We start from the raw sequence: 12,356 nt of genomic DNA, 5'->3' as shown, positions 1-12,356 counted from the left end.
GTAACCGCTTGATGTTAAATTTACGCTCAAACAACACTGCTCTAACTGTTGCTGCTGCATGACACAGCCTCCACATTTGGATGACATTAAATTGTTTAAACCCAGCATTTATTGTTTCCCCAAACAATGCTGCCATTCTCAGATGTTAAAGAGCTGCTAACCGTGCTTCTTTTTCTTAGACTTTCTCAGCTTTTCCATCCCAGACCCTGCTGAGGAGCTGCGGGGTGGGTTTTATTATCTCCAGCCGGCTCCATTGGTAAGGGAGGTAACGTTTTGACTCTCCCGGGTACTGGATTCTTATTTGTGAGAATTTATGTTCATTAGGATGGTTTTGGTGGAGGCGTCAGCAAACCTCATATTCTATTTAGTTCCTGAAATATTTGGAAATTTCCCTTGGGTTTCTGGCAGCCCAAATATTTAAAAGTAGTGGATATGTCAGAGAAGATGTGTWACACCTTGGCAGTTTGACAGGAGGGGGAAAAGCAGGATCTCCTTTTCCTCCCCAAGAACATTCTGATTTCTAGAAGCACACAAGAAGGTGAAGGCGACTTAATTATTTTCTCTATGCAAATGTATTTGCCAACATGGCTTCAACCAGTGAAACTATTTCTGTCCATGTGAAAATGCAAATCTAAATCAGTTCAGCAAATTAAACTGGTAGGTCCAGCTCAGACCAGCTCTCAGAAGAGAATGAAGGACTTGGGCAGGTATAAATGCGACTTCATTAAGATTTTTTGCTGTAAGAGTTATAACAATTCTYTTCTGCTCTCAGAACAGACTAAAGGACTTGGGCTGGTATAAATGTGACTTCATTAGGATTTTTTGCTGTTAGAGCTCTAACAAATCGGGCTGTGCTTTTCTTTCCCGTGTTCTCCAGTGACAGGACTATGCCAGCAATGCTTTTAGGAGCAAGCCTGACTCAGGCAGGTCCTGTGTGAGTCTGTCCAACAGCCCCCAGCAAAAGCAAACAAGCTCTCACTAGTGAGATGAGAACTGCCTACAGCACACATCAGGCTTCTCTGAGGGAAAACATGAAGGAGATTTAGGCCACTGGACATTCAGGATACTCAGGCAAAACCCTTGTGGATTGCATCAAAAAGCACCTAAGCAGCRTGCCCAAAATCTAAAAATTCTTCTCTGAAGTCCCAAAGACATATGTGCCAAACACTTATCTTTTAGTAGTTCAGGTCTTGAGTAACAAATTATTTCCATCCTTWGAAACACTTTCCTGGCATTCAGCTGAAATTGAATGGGAATTGTAGGATCCATTTTTCCTGGCRCTGAAAACAATCCACCATCTCTTTGTTTTCCACCCCAAGCCCCTCAACAAGCCAGGTGTTCAGGGGAGCAGAGCTGGGACTGCCTGGGTAAGACGGGGTTACACAAACCTCACTCTTCAGCTGGGTCCTGCCCAAAGACCCTCCATTGTCACTGACATTGAAAAAAAAGTGATTCTCCCTCAGAACAGACAGCTGACAATACCTGGACTATAAGTATAGTTACTTTATGAAGTAGTTTCTTCTCTCTGACAGCATTCCTCTTCAGATCAGGCCACTAAAACAAGTCTCTGCTAAGTCTAAACTAAATTTTATCCCCTCCTGATTTAATAAGGTCCTTTACAAAGCTGTTTGAGCTGAATGACTGGGAGCTGCTCCCAATTCTTGGAAATCATGCCCTAATCATCCACACACACCACTTGGTCTCTCCACAGTCATCAGAATAACCGTTTCCAGTGGGAAGTTCTTTCCTAGGATCTCAAGGGAATGGAGTACGCAAATCTTGGCTTCATTTTTTTTAGCAAATAACGTAGTGATGCCAAACACACAATTCCTGCAGTAGATCCAGGCTCAGAGCAGGTTCACTGCAGGCCCTGTGCTGGAGTGGGTTTCCTTAGTTCTGTGCTCAGGGACAGCTCTGCATCCCCAGAGAAATTCCTGGAGCTGGGAAGGGGAACCTGGCTCCTTTGCAAAGCCCCAGAGTGATGCCACCAGTTCGCTTTAAACCACCTGATGTTGCCAATATCTCCATCTCCCCCTTCAAGTCTTGACACGTCCCTCTCTGTTGCTTTAAAGTGGAATTGCCCAAGTGCCCTGAGCAGCCCAGAGCCTGMCACACACCTGTCAAATATTCTGTCCTGTCACCCACGAACTCTCATCCAGAGACTCTCCAGAGTCCATCTCCCAGCAGGAGAGCCCATCTGCAAGCTCTGCTCCTGTCCTTCCAGCACGGGGGTGTCTCCAGCASGRTGGMGTTAGCCCCATCTCCTCCYCYGTGTGCTACACCCCCACCCTCTCATTCATTCCTTGCAGCAAGGAACGAGAACATCTGGGGACCAGACTTAAATCGTATCAACCCAGGGATTTTTCAAGTTGGAGCAGCAGGAATCTGGTTTAAACCCTGGACTGAAGTTGTCAGTAAATGGTTTAGCCTCCCCAAAGCCAGTGTCCTCACGTGGGTAAGATCCATCACTTCAGCCTGAGCTTTGAGATGAGCTTGTGCAAATTTCTGTCCCTGTGCAAATGGCAGCASTAGCTCTGAACTGACTGGCTTTTGSTTGCTTAGATCGGGTTCAGAATTATTTTATGCAGGATTTTGCCATTTATATTTTTTAATGCCTCTGACCTTCTTGTCTGCCAGGCAGCTGTTTAATGCCCCCCTTGAATCTTCTCCAGCTGAATCCAGATGTTGCTCTGGGGGCTCTCTTTTCTGACATCAGCTACTATGCCTTTAAAAGTGCAAATAAATAAAATGATAAATTAAAAGAATTAAGAGGAAACATGTGCAGAGAGGATTTTTTAAAATTTCTTTTTCTATTCATCAAAGGCAGCTAAATCCCTCTGTGCTTCCATGTTGTGCTTTGCATTTGTTCCAGCAGGAGGGTAATGACAAATGGAAAACATCAGTGTTCATTATTTTAGCATATCCCCAAATGTCAGTATTGGTTCACTGGGAGAGAAAAAGGCGATGGACTTTACACTGCATTTAATTCACTTCTAAATCTGCCCAGGCCCGGTTGTGAAACCTGATCTGCAACATCTGTTTCAAAAGTTTCCACAATTAACAATTCCACAAAAGTCCWCTTCTCTCCCTCTTCCCCTTCTCCCTCTTCTTCCCTCTTCCCTTTTCCTCACACAGTTTTATTTCTATGAAAAAATTCTCACCAAAGCTTGACCTCTGGAGATAATTCAATTTGTAATTAAGACTCACATTAAACATAAGAAGACAAACTTTCCTTCGGACTCTGGTTTAGCCGGGGCTGTCATGAACCAGGATGGGTGAAGGTATTCAGTTAGAAAAACAAACTAGGAAGGATTCTCTGTTAATAATTGCTGCTTGACAGAGAAAATTTTAATCAAAATATTTGAATTTCAGTTCTTTCCTTACCTGTAATTCCACCTCCAGTTTTGCCCATGAAAAAAAAATCACACGAAGTGGCAGCAGATATTTAAATTGCTTGGGAGGCATATTGTCTTGGTTATWCTGATAAAATACATTGGTGMACAATTAAAAGGGCCACTGCTTTCRGCTTGCCTGATTATAATCTCTACCATATGACCTTCCTCTTGGAGCATGCAGCTCCTTTTTGTGTATTTGTAGGAAAATCTTATAACTGTATGCAACCAATATTGGAGAAAGTACTGATTTCCAGCTGGAATATCCGTGAAGAATCATAAGCTGGAAGAAACTCAGATTTGCAGCATTGTGACACAAAAGTACAATATATTGAAGATGACAGATTAAGCAATTTAGATTCTGGAGTCTAAATTTAGATACTGTCCAGGGGTGTGGAATCCCATCAGCTGAGAGTCTTGGGCTGCAATGGGGCCAAGGATGATCCTTTATCCCATTGAAGCTGTCCAGCACAGCCTCCAGGCAAAGGGGCTGCAGGAAACTGCCCATCCATTGCCCAACATTAAATCTCTTTTGCACAAGCCCTTCTTGTGAGTCCCAACAATGCCGCTTTCATCTCCACCATCAGCCCTCTGCCCCAGGCTTCGGGAGCACAAATATTTGTTAAAACATCGCATTCACAGCACCACTTGTGAACCTGATAACTGTGTTTTGGCTTCCCCTCTGTCCACATGCTGTGTTGTGAGGGGGAATGTCGGGCAAGAGGGAATGTTTGGAGCTGTTTTGCTGGGAAAGTACAGGATAGACGGCCAGGGAAGGGATACCCAGTGGGTGCAATCTTCTGGGCTGCTCTCCTTCAGCCTCCACGTGTTGTAACAGAGCTCTGCTTGTGCAGAACAGGGCAAAATGCAAATATTTATGCTAAATGAGGGCTATTGCTGAATGCTCTTGCACTCCTGCTGTAGCCTGGACACGTTCGAGGGATCTGCCTGCCAGGAAATCCATTTGCTGTATTCAGGTGACCTTTGCTGGGGATAAAACATCACCTAATTACACCCCCTGTGCCCCGAGGGCTCAGCMGCTCTGCCCACATCCCACAGGACTGATCTCTGCCCCAGATGGCGCTTGGCAGGCAGGTCTGGCACCGCAGGGCTCAGCAGCCTTCCCAGGGGGATGRGCTGGGATAACTCCGGGCTGTGGGAGCGGTGTCACAGCAGCTGATGAGCACAACTCAGYCACAACCCTGGCATTGCCAGAGGAGCCCAGGTTATTCTCCTAAAGATGTCTTTTTTAACCTCTTCAGGAGTATTTTCTTCTCCATTCCCTACTTTAGATAGAGGGTTAAGATATTTTGTCTAAAATATCCCTAYTTGTCCTACAAAATTCAACAAATAACATCACTTCTCTTCTGCTGACCCACTTGTGATGTGAAAATGACAAAAGCAAAGATCTTACTCGTTGCTGAAACATTTCCAGTGTTTAGAGACATTGATTTGAATGAGGTTTTTTCCTGTTTACTGTTAGGACAATTTCAAGCAGTAAATCACATTATTATTTTAACAGCGCCAGAGGAAAAGAGCTACTCCACATTTTCGAGTTACACCATTTAGAGTGCTTACCCAGCACAAATCCCGCAATTTCACATCTCAGCAGCCTGGCAGGCAGCTCTCCAGCATAACTCTCCTGATCTTCAAACTCCCAGTTATTTTCTAACTTAGATGGTGAATAAAATATATATGTACATATATAGATATATATAGAAATAGTTATTTCTTGTATTTATAAATGTCTTTAACTATTTATAAAACCAGAAAGGGATTGGCTGCCTCCTGAATAATGTCAGGAGTAAAATACTCCCCAGCATTTCTGCACGTCAAAGCAATGCCCRATGAAGCGTGACGTGATGAGAATTCTTCTCTGGGATTCAGAGGGGCCAGAACTTGATCCACAGAATAAAATGAGAACTATTTCTGCAGAGACAGAGTCCAAACAYTGGCAATAGAAGTTTTAATAGATTTTTACATGACACAAAGCCAAAAGTATCCAGAAATGACTGATGTCTCAAATTCCATGGCACAAATCCGACGGAGCCCAACAGAAGATTTTTCTTTGACTGCCATGGTGATGAGATCAGGTATGAGGGAGAAAAATCAGTTTTTGATGCTTAGGATCCATCTGAACATAATAAAACATGTTCCCAACAGCGTTCAAACATCTCATTCATGCAGTGCTTCTTGGAAAAGCAGCATCAGGAGAAAAATGGTGAGGGAAAACCTCTGACTGAGGCTCATGAATGGCTCTGAGTTTTGACTTGAGGTTAAGCAGAGCAGGTAAAACTGCTGCTTTTGCCTGTGTTTTGTTGGTTCTGAACACCACTGAGAGCATTGCTCTCCCTCTGTGAGCTGTTATTACAACCAGTGGCAGCAGTTTACTTGCACTCCATTTGCTGAAATAGATGAGTTAGTGGTTAAGTAATAAAATACAAAATCACCTCTTTTAAGGTGGTTTTTGACATTAAGGGAGAGTTGTCCAGACCTTTTCACTAAGACAGGTAATTAGTTGCCTTTTGTTTAATATTTTGCTCAGATTCCAAACCCTGTCTGCTCCATGGACTGGCTTTTGTCCGGTGAAATAAAGACACTCCACTTCCAAAATTTATAGGGTTCATTTATTACCTCTAGTAACATATTATACTGTATAAATACTCTATCCTTGTTATATGTCCTTTTAAAAAAGYGATAACTTAGAAGATCACATTAGACAAGAAGTATAAAAATAAATACGCTCATTATATGCATTTATTACAAATTATAGCCCTTCCTAGAAGGGAGAGAAATATAAAATACTTATGAAGTATATAAGATCTATAGTAATATRTTTTACTATATACATATGGAAAGCCATATTCTCTCATGGTCTATGGACTGGCACAATCGTCAGTGATGTGAATGCTGGCGTTTTGCTGTGGATGGACCTGCTATCCTTCAGCTTTGCCTTTCCACCTGATCAGTGACTGAGTTCTGCCAAGCCAGCAGAGGCCACAGAGGATGTTCCCATTCAGAGTGGGATTCTTCTTATTTTAAACTCAAATAACATCCCTTGGCTGGGGTAAGGCCAAAGGTTTGAGTGTGAAAGCACGACTGGAATGCTCACTCACTCCATTAATCTGTTCGGCAGGAAGGTAGGAACAAGCTGGAATCAGACAAGCCAGTGGAAGGTACGCAGAAGGCACAAAGAGCAGCAACTYAGACTCAGATTTCCACTTTTCCAAGCCTCTGGATTATACATGTCACCACAATGGCACTGGAGTGGCTGAGAGAAACGGACAGGCACATTGGGATGACATAAAGGTACTTTAAAAAGAATTGAAACTCTAGTWATTTGTGGAGTTGATACTTGTTCTTGATATTTCTTACTCTTAACAGGTAGAGAATATGGCTTTATTTTTATATAGAACTATTCTCTGAAACAATAGCAGCCATGAATGATGTAGTTAAAGCTCCTTTTTCCAATCTTGTTTTTTGCCCTTGGTGAGGTAGGTAAGCCCTGACCAATTATTTTAAGCTTTTTCCCTCCCCTTCCTACACATGGGGATCTGATCRGTACCACACGATAAATCCAAAAGAAGGGAGAAATAACTAAGCCCCAAAATGTTTCCTTGTGTCTCACTGCCCACGTTTGGCTTAATTTATATCAGACTTAAGCGAGGCAATTGTGATGCCTTTGGGCCTTATCTGCTGACGACAAATGAGTGACACGGGTTTGCAATYCCATCCAATTCTCAGCTGGCAGGGGATTTTTGGGATGCAAAGCCAACTCAAGCYGTTTGCACCATCCCACCTCAACGGATCCTCACCACGAATTATTTTACGCAAAAACACGCGTGCCGCCTCTAGCCCTCTTTTGTTTTTTTTCAGTGCACTGGTCGGAAGGAAAAAATAAAATAAAACAATAATAAAAACAACTTTTTAGCTTTCCCAAGTGGTCCTATTTAGCTGCAGTCCGTGGCGTTGCAGAAGTCTATCAGGTGCTTGGGTTTCTTGGAGGGCTCACAGCTTTCCTGGGGCAGAACGCCGCCGTCGGAGGAGACGCATTTCAACAACCTCTTCTTGAATCCCTTCCCACACGTCTTGGAGCAGGGGGACCAGTCCCCCAGCTGCCACTGCGGGCAGGGCACGTCAGCGCAGGGCCGCAGGTTGCTGGGCCGCAGCTCACGGGCACAGTCGGCAGCCGGCCGGCCCCGCGGGTCCCGGCACTCCACCGCCCGCCGCTGCCAGCCCGAGCCRCACGACTTGGAGCACTCGCCCCACTCCTCGATCACCCACTCTGACGAGATGATCTCCCTGATGGCGTTGAAGGATTCCTTCTTCCTGCTGGCCGCCTTGTCAGTGGCAGGCTGCACCGGCTTCTTTACGAAATAGGTGAACTTGATCTTGGGCTGCGGCAGGTCCCCCACGGTCAGCACCTGGATGGTCAGCGGCTCCTTCAGTGGGCTGAAGCTGCGGATGCGCTCCAGGGCGGCCGAGGAGCCGCTGTAGCGCAGCACGCTGCCCTTGTAGGTGATGTCCTGCTCCAGTGTGGACAGCGTGTAGTCACCRTTGAGGACATAGGTGCCATCGGCAGCTTTGATGGCCAGGAAGCTGCCGTCRTGCCTCGCGCCACGGTGGTTCCGCTGCTTCACCTCAATGTTGGTGGCCCCTGCCGGGATGGTGACCACATCGTGGTAGCCGGGTCTGCACGGGAGAAAAGACAAACCTGAGTCCTCTGCTCTTYCCAGCACGAGACTGAAATTTGTCTGAAGCCAAGGGATTCAGCTCATGAATGGATGAGGGCAGAGGGGCTTTGATTTGCTGGGATCCCACTGCAAGTTATCCCCAGTCACACACATCAACCCTCAGATCTAATGATAAACTYGGGCACTGTCCCACTGGAAAGCCAGAGCTTCCACCCACAGGGCCACGGTAAAACAGCAGCCCCGCACTCACTTGGCTCTGACGAGGGTACCGGACACTTTCTTGCACGTGGAGCCATTGCCCCCGCAGATGCCGCACTTGTCGAACTTCTTGTTGGAGCCGATGGTGCGGTCACAGCCGGCCTTGACGCACTGCCCCTGCACACACACTGACGTGGAGTCGGGGCTGCACGGGGTGCCATCCACCACCTGGGGAAACAGGGGGTCTGCTTAGAATACGAACAGTGCTCTGAAACTGACTGACACAAAAYGTGCACAGGTGGAAAACTTGTAACAGCTGGCATTTTCAGGACTTTGGAAACGAAAAACCAGAGCAGCCCGTAGGTAGCTAGGGAAGTATGTGGTGCTACTTCAACTCACTTGCAAAAATGGTGAGAGGAAAGAAACATTTTGGTTTTCATTAATACCTCCCAAAAAAAACCTACAAAACTGTTTTACTGATTTAATATAAAAAAAAMCCCCACTGCTTTCTAGTGTCCCTAGAAGGCAGCCATGTCCTCAAAGCACACTGCCAACATTGCTTTTAATGCTGCTCAGCACATCCTTTATTTCTAGGAGTGCTGTTCCACAAAAACCCTCTGTGTCATCGCCCTGGTAGTTCCTGGCTCTCACCATCTGATGACAGCAAACTCAAGTAGCTATGCAAGATGAACATTTTCCCTCATGTTTATTTTAAGCTGTCAGCATATTAGTAACCAGTATGAGAAAGCACCAATGTTCTGGCAAAGATCCCTCGAGAGTTTTCCAAACCTATCTCAATGCAATCAGATTGGTGGAAGGAGTGGGAAGGAAACCAGGGTGGAGTGGGTAGAGGAGGTGGGAAGTGTGAAATAAATGGAACACTTAAAGCATGGAAGTATAAACTGTACGTGGAAGAATAATCCAGTTTCTATATGAGAAAGATATAATTTCAGATTTCTACGCTGCGTGACTCTTCACATAAAGACAGAAAGTAAGAATCCTGTTCACAACCAGCTGAAAGAGGTACAGTTTTGAAATACCTTTGGCTGTAGAACAAAGAAGTATCCTGTTCCTTTGGCTCGGCAAACCAGCTTGCATCTGTCCTTTGGAGAGACACCAGCAAACTTGGGTGTCCACTCCACTGCAGGTCCACTTCCAAAGGGAGACTTGGAAAACTCATTGTGCTTTTCACACTGCTCCTCCCTGAACGTTTTGCCTGCAGGCAGAGAAAAGACAGGTGGGCRTGAGATCATCTCTGTCCACACTCTTCCTCCCCAACGCACCAATCCCCGGCCTCAGAAACGGGATAAAAATTACCGTTGTTGTCCGGGCAGTCCTCAATGTTACAGGACCTGTACTGCACTCGCTTCCCTTCGCAGTATTTGCCGCCGTTCCTGGGGATGGGGTTGTCACACTCCCTGAAGGAATACTGCACTCCCCCACCGCAGCTCCGGGAGCACTCGCCCCAYGCCCCCCAGGACCCCCAGCCCCCGTGCACTGGCGTCTGGAAYGACAACAAAAGTGGGACAGGAGTCAATAAAGCAAAATCCATACAAAACCATGCCACAAAACCCATCATCATACTCATTTTTACCCAAACTCATTAAAAAACCTGCCATAAGTTTTTTATTAGCATAGAACTCAACYCCTTTTAACAGATCCCTCCCACTGCAGGTTTTTCCAGGAGGCTCTGCAACCCAAGGTGCACCGATTTCTTTCTCACTACTTACATCATAATGCTTCTTCTCAGTCTTATTCACACACTTGCCATTCATGCACCACTTCCCTTCGCCGCAGCTGGTGCCGTCTGCCCAGGGGAAGTGTTTGGTTTGGCACACAAGCAGCCCTCCYGAGGTGCCGGTGCACCACAGCGTCGTGCATGTACTGGCGGCGTCGGGGCAGTGCTTGGACTCATCTCCAAACGTGAACTGGCACTGCCTGTTGGCATCGTACAGCGTGCCAGGCAAGTCAGAAGGGAGCTGGATGGGCCTGTGGGGCTTGTCCAACAAACACTCACCTGAAAAAGTTGAAAAAAAGGGAGAAATAAGAAGTCAGATGATGCTGTGGATTCATTTTTAAAAGGGAAGGAACTGCATTTGCTTCGTAACAGAAGCCTTGGAGCCCATTTGTGCCCCCATTTTTGTAAAAATAAGGATCTTCTAAACTCAGTGACAGCACGTAAAAGGTTAACTTTATGCTGCAGCAGAAAGCATTCTTAAGCGAGAAAAAAAAAAGCAAAGCASTAAAGCACAAGAGCTTAGATGCCACATGAATGGAAAGCTTAATAACCTTACCATGACCGTTATCCAGAAATGTTGTAATCATGTAGGCGCTGCATGGAGACCAGGGCTGGCTGCGGTCCAGGTTGGAGAGCATGGATGCCATCATGTGGAAATCCCGGCTCATTCCGTTGATGCCAGCACACTGCTTTGCATCGTCATGAGGCATGTTAAACACGTGGCCTTCAAAAAAGCAGAAAAGGAAAGCCTGTGACTTTAGGGAGTCTGTTCTATGTGTTACCAACAGTATTTTAAATATTGCTCTAGAGCTGCTCATAGCCCGGTCTTTAATTAATAACCCGAATGTGAACGCTCCCAGATTTCAAGCAGATGGTACTGGATCTTGTCTCCCTTTTTTTCTGCAGGCACAGCTCCTGCAGACAATGCTGTGCAGGCCGGATTTGCTTTCCAGAGTCCAACCCTGCTCCGAGGCAGGGCTTTGCCTCCTCCCGACCGCTCCGGGGAGGTGCAGGCTGGGCTTTACGGCATCAAGCTGGCTTCAATTAATCCCGAGGAACGGCTTTGCAAAGTTTCAAGTACCTAATTCGTGGGCTGTTGTGAAGGCAGCCTGCAAACCATCGTCTTCTATGATAGAGCAACTGCGGTTTAGATCACAAACTGTTCCCACATCAGCCATCCCAAGAGTATCACATGTCTTGGCACCGCACAGGTCCTGTAAAAAAAAAAAGGCAGTTTCATTATTAATCAGATCAGAGACTTAACCTTGGCAAGAGCCATCCAGCCCTGGCAGTTTGCCTTCACTTATGGAAAGAGCATAAATATTCAGCACTTCAATGGGTATGATGGCAAAAATCTGTCTCTGGAACATAGGCGGGGGCTACACGTAGAAATAAAATGCATAATTTCCAGCTGAAATCTGTTAAAAATATATGGGGCAGAAACAGAGTGCACAAACTGTGAGTTTAGAAACACAGTGCATAAACTGTGAGCTTCACCCAGGATGGTGCAAACAGCAAAAATCAGTAAAATAAAAAGCAGCTCATCTAAATTTTTTGCCAGCTTCACTGAAGCTGAGCTGACACACGACTGTCTCTGGACACTTTTTTGGATGTCTCCTGGCACCGGGGTAGGGAGTAGTGGGCGTGGGGCTGGATGTGACCTCGGAGTCCCTCACCTGCCTGGTGAACAGGATGGCCGTGTCRTAGTGCTCGGCGTGCCGGTCGCTGGGCGGGTTGTGCTGTTTCTGCCAGCTGCAGAAGTTCCTCAGAGTCAGCGCGGCGTTGGAGGAGATATCCGGRCCCTTGCGCTCCTCGTAAATGACCATGATCTTCACCACCACCAGGCTGATGGAGTTGCGGATGCTGGGGTGCTTGTACAGCTTGGCGGCCACGGAGAGCAGGGTCAGCAGGTAGTGCTTCAGCCCGCTGCCGTGGAACTCGGCCATCGACTGGTCGGCCACCAGCATGGTCTCCACGTAGCGGGGGCTGGACACGAACCTCTTCTTCCTCCTGCTTTTCGTTTCTGCATTTAAAAAGACAGGGAGGGAAAGCGCAGGTGAGCAGAGCGAAACAGGAGAACCACCGTACAGCAGCCAGAACCCACCGACACGCAAGATGCGCGCCCAAGGTTTGTGCTCCCGCCCCAACCCCCGGCGACTCCCGCACCTAGGCGGGCACGTCGGGGCGCGATGCGGGGCAAACAGCATCGGGGCATCCCCGACAGACCCTCCCCTCTCCTCCCCGTCCCCGAGGAGGCCGGCGCGGCGTCCCCACGGTACCTGCGGGCTCGGCGGGCTCCGGCCCCTCCGGCCCGGCCCCCGCCTCGGCCACGGC

At 46.9% G+C, this 12,356-nt stretch overlaps 1 protein-coding gene across 1 annotated transcript in view; it reads right to left on the bottom strand.

Moving 5' to 3' along the window:
• Nucleotides 1–4,895: 4,895 nt before the first annotated feature.
• Nucleotides 4,896–12,356, bottom strand: part of ADAMTS1 (ADAM metallopeptidase with thrombospondin type 1 motif 1) — an 8,521-nt gene continuing 1,060 nt past the window's right edge. The window contains exons 2-10 of the mRNA XM_057368132.1: nucleotides 12,302–12,356; nucleotides 11,699–12,045; nucleotides 11,104–11,236; nucleotides 10,579–10,746; nucleotides 10,015–10,301; nucleotides 9,602–9,788; nucleotides 9,325–9,500; nucleotides 8,337–8,512; nucleotides 4,896–8,084 (exon numbers count right to left, since the gene is read on the bottom strand). The exon at nucleotides 12,302–12,356 is cut by the window's right edge and continues 34 nt beyond it. Of these exons, the coding sequence (XP_057224115.1) occupies nucleotides 7,343–8,084; nucleotides 8,337–8,512; nucleotides 9,325–9,500; nucleotides 9,602–9,788; nucleotides 10,015–10,301; nucleotides 10,579–10,746; nucleotides 11,104–11,236; nucleotides 11,699–12,045; nucleotides 12,302–12,356 (2,271 nt within the window). The 3' untranslated portion in view covers nucleotides 4,896–7,342. The remainder of the gene's footprint in view (nucleotides 8,085–8,336; nucleotides 8,513–9,324; nucleotides 9,501–9,601; nucleotides 9,789–10,014; nucleotides 10,302–10,578; nucleotides 10,747–11,103; nucleotides 11,237–11,698; nucleotides 12,046–12,301) is intronic.

The sequence above is a fragment of the Malurus melanocephalus genome, unplaced genomic scaffold (genome assembly GCF_030028575.1).
Source record: "Malurus melanocephalus ecotype Western Australia unplaced genomic scaffold, MMel_1.1 scaffold_89, whole genome shotgun sequence".
Taxonomy (NCBI): Eukaryota; Metazoa; Chordata; class Aves; order Passeriformes; family Maluridae; genus Malurus; species Malurus melanocephalus.
The sequence above is the reverse complement of the archived record's forward strand: the minus strand, read 5'-3'. Positions and strand labels throughout refer to the sequence as shown.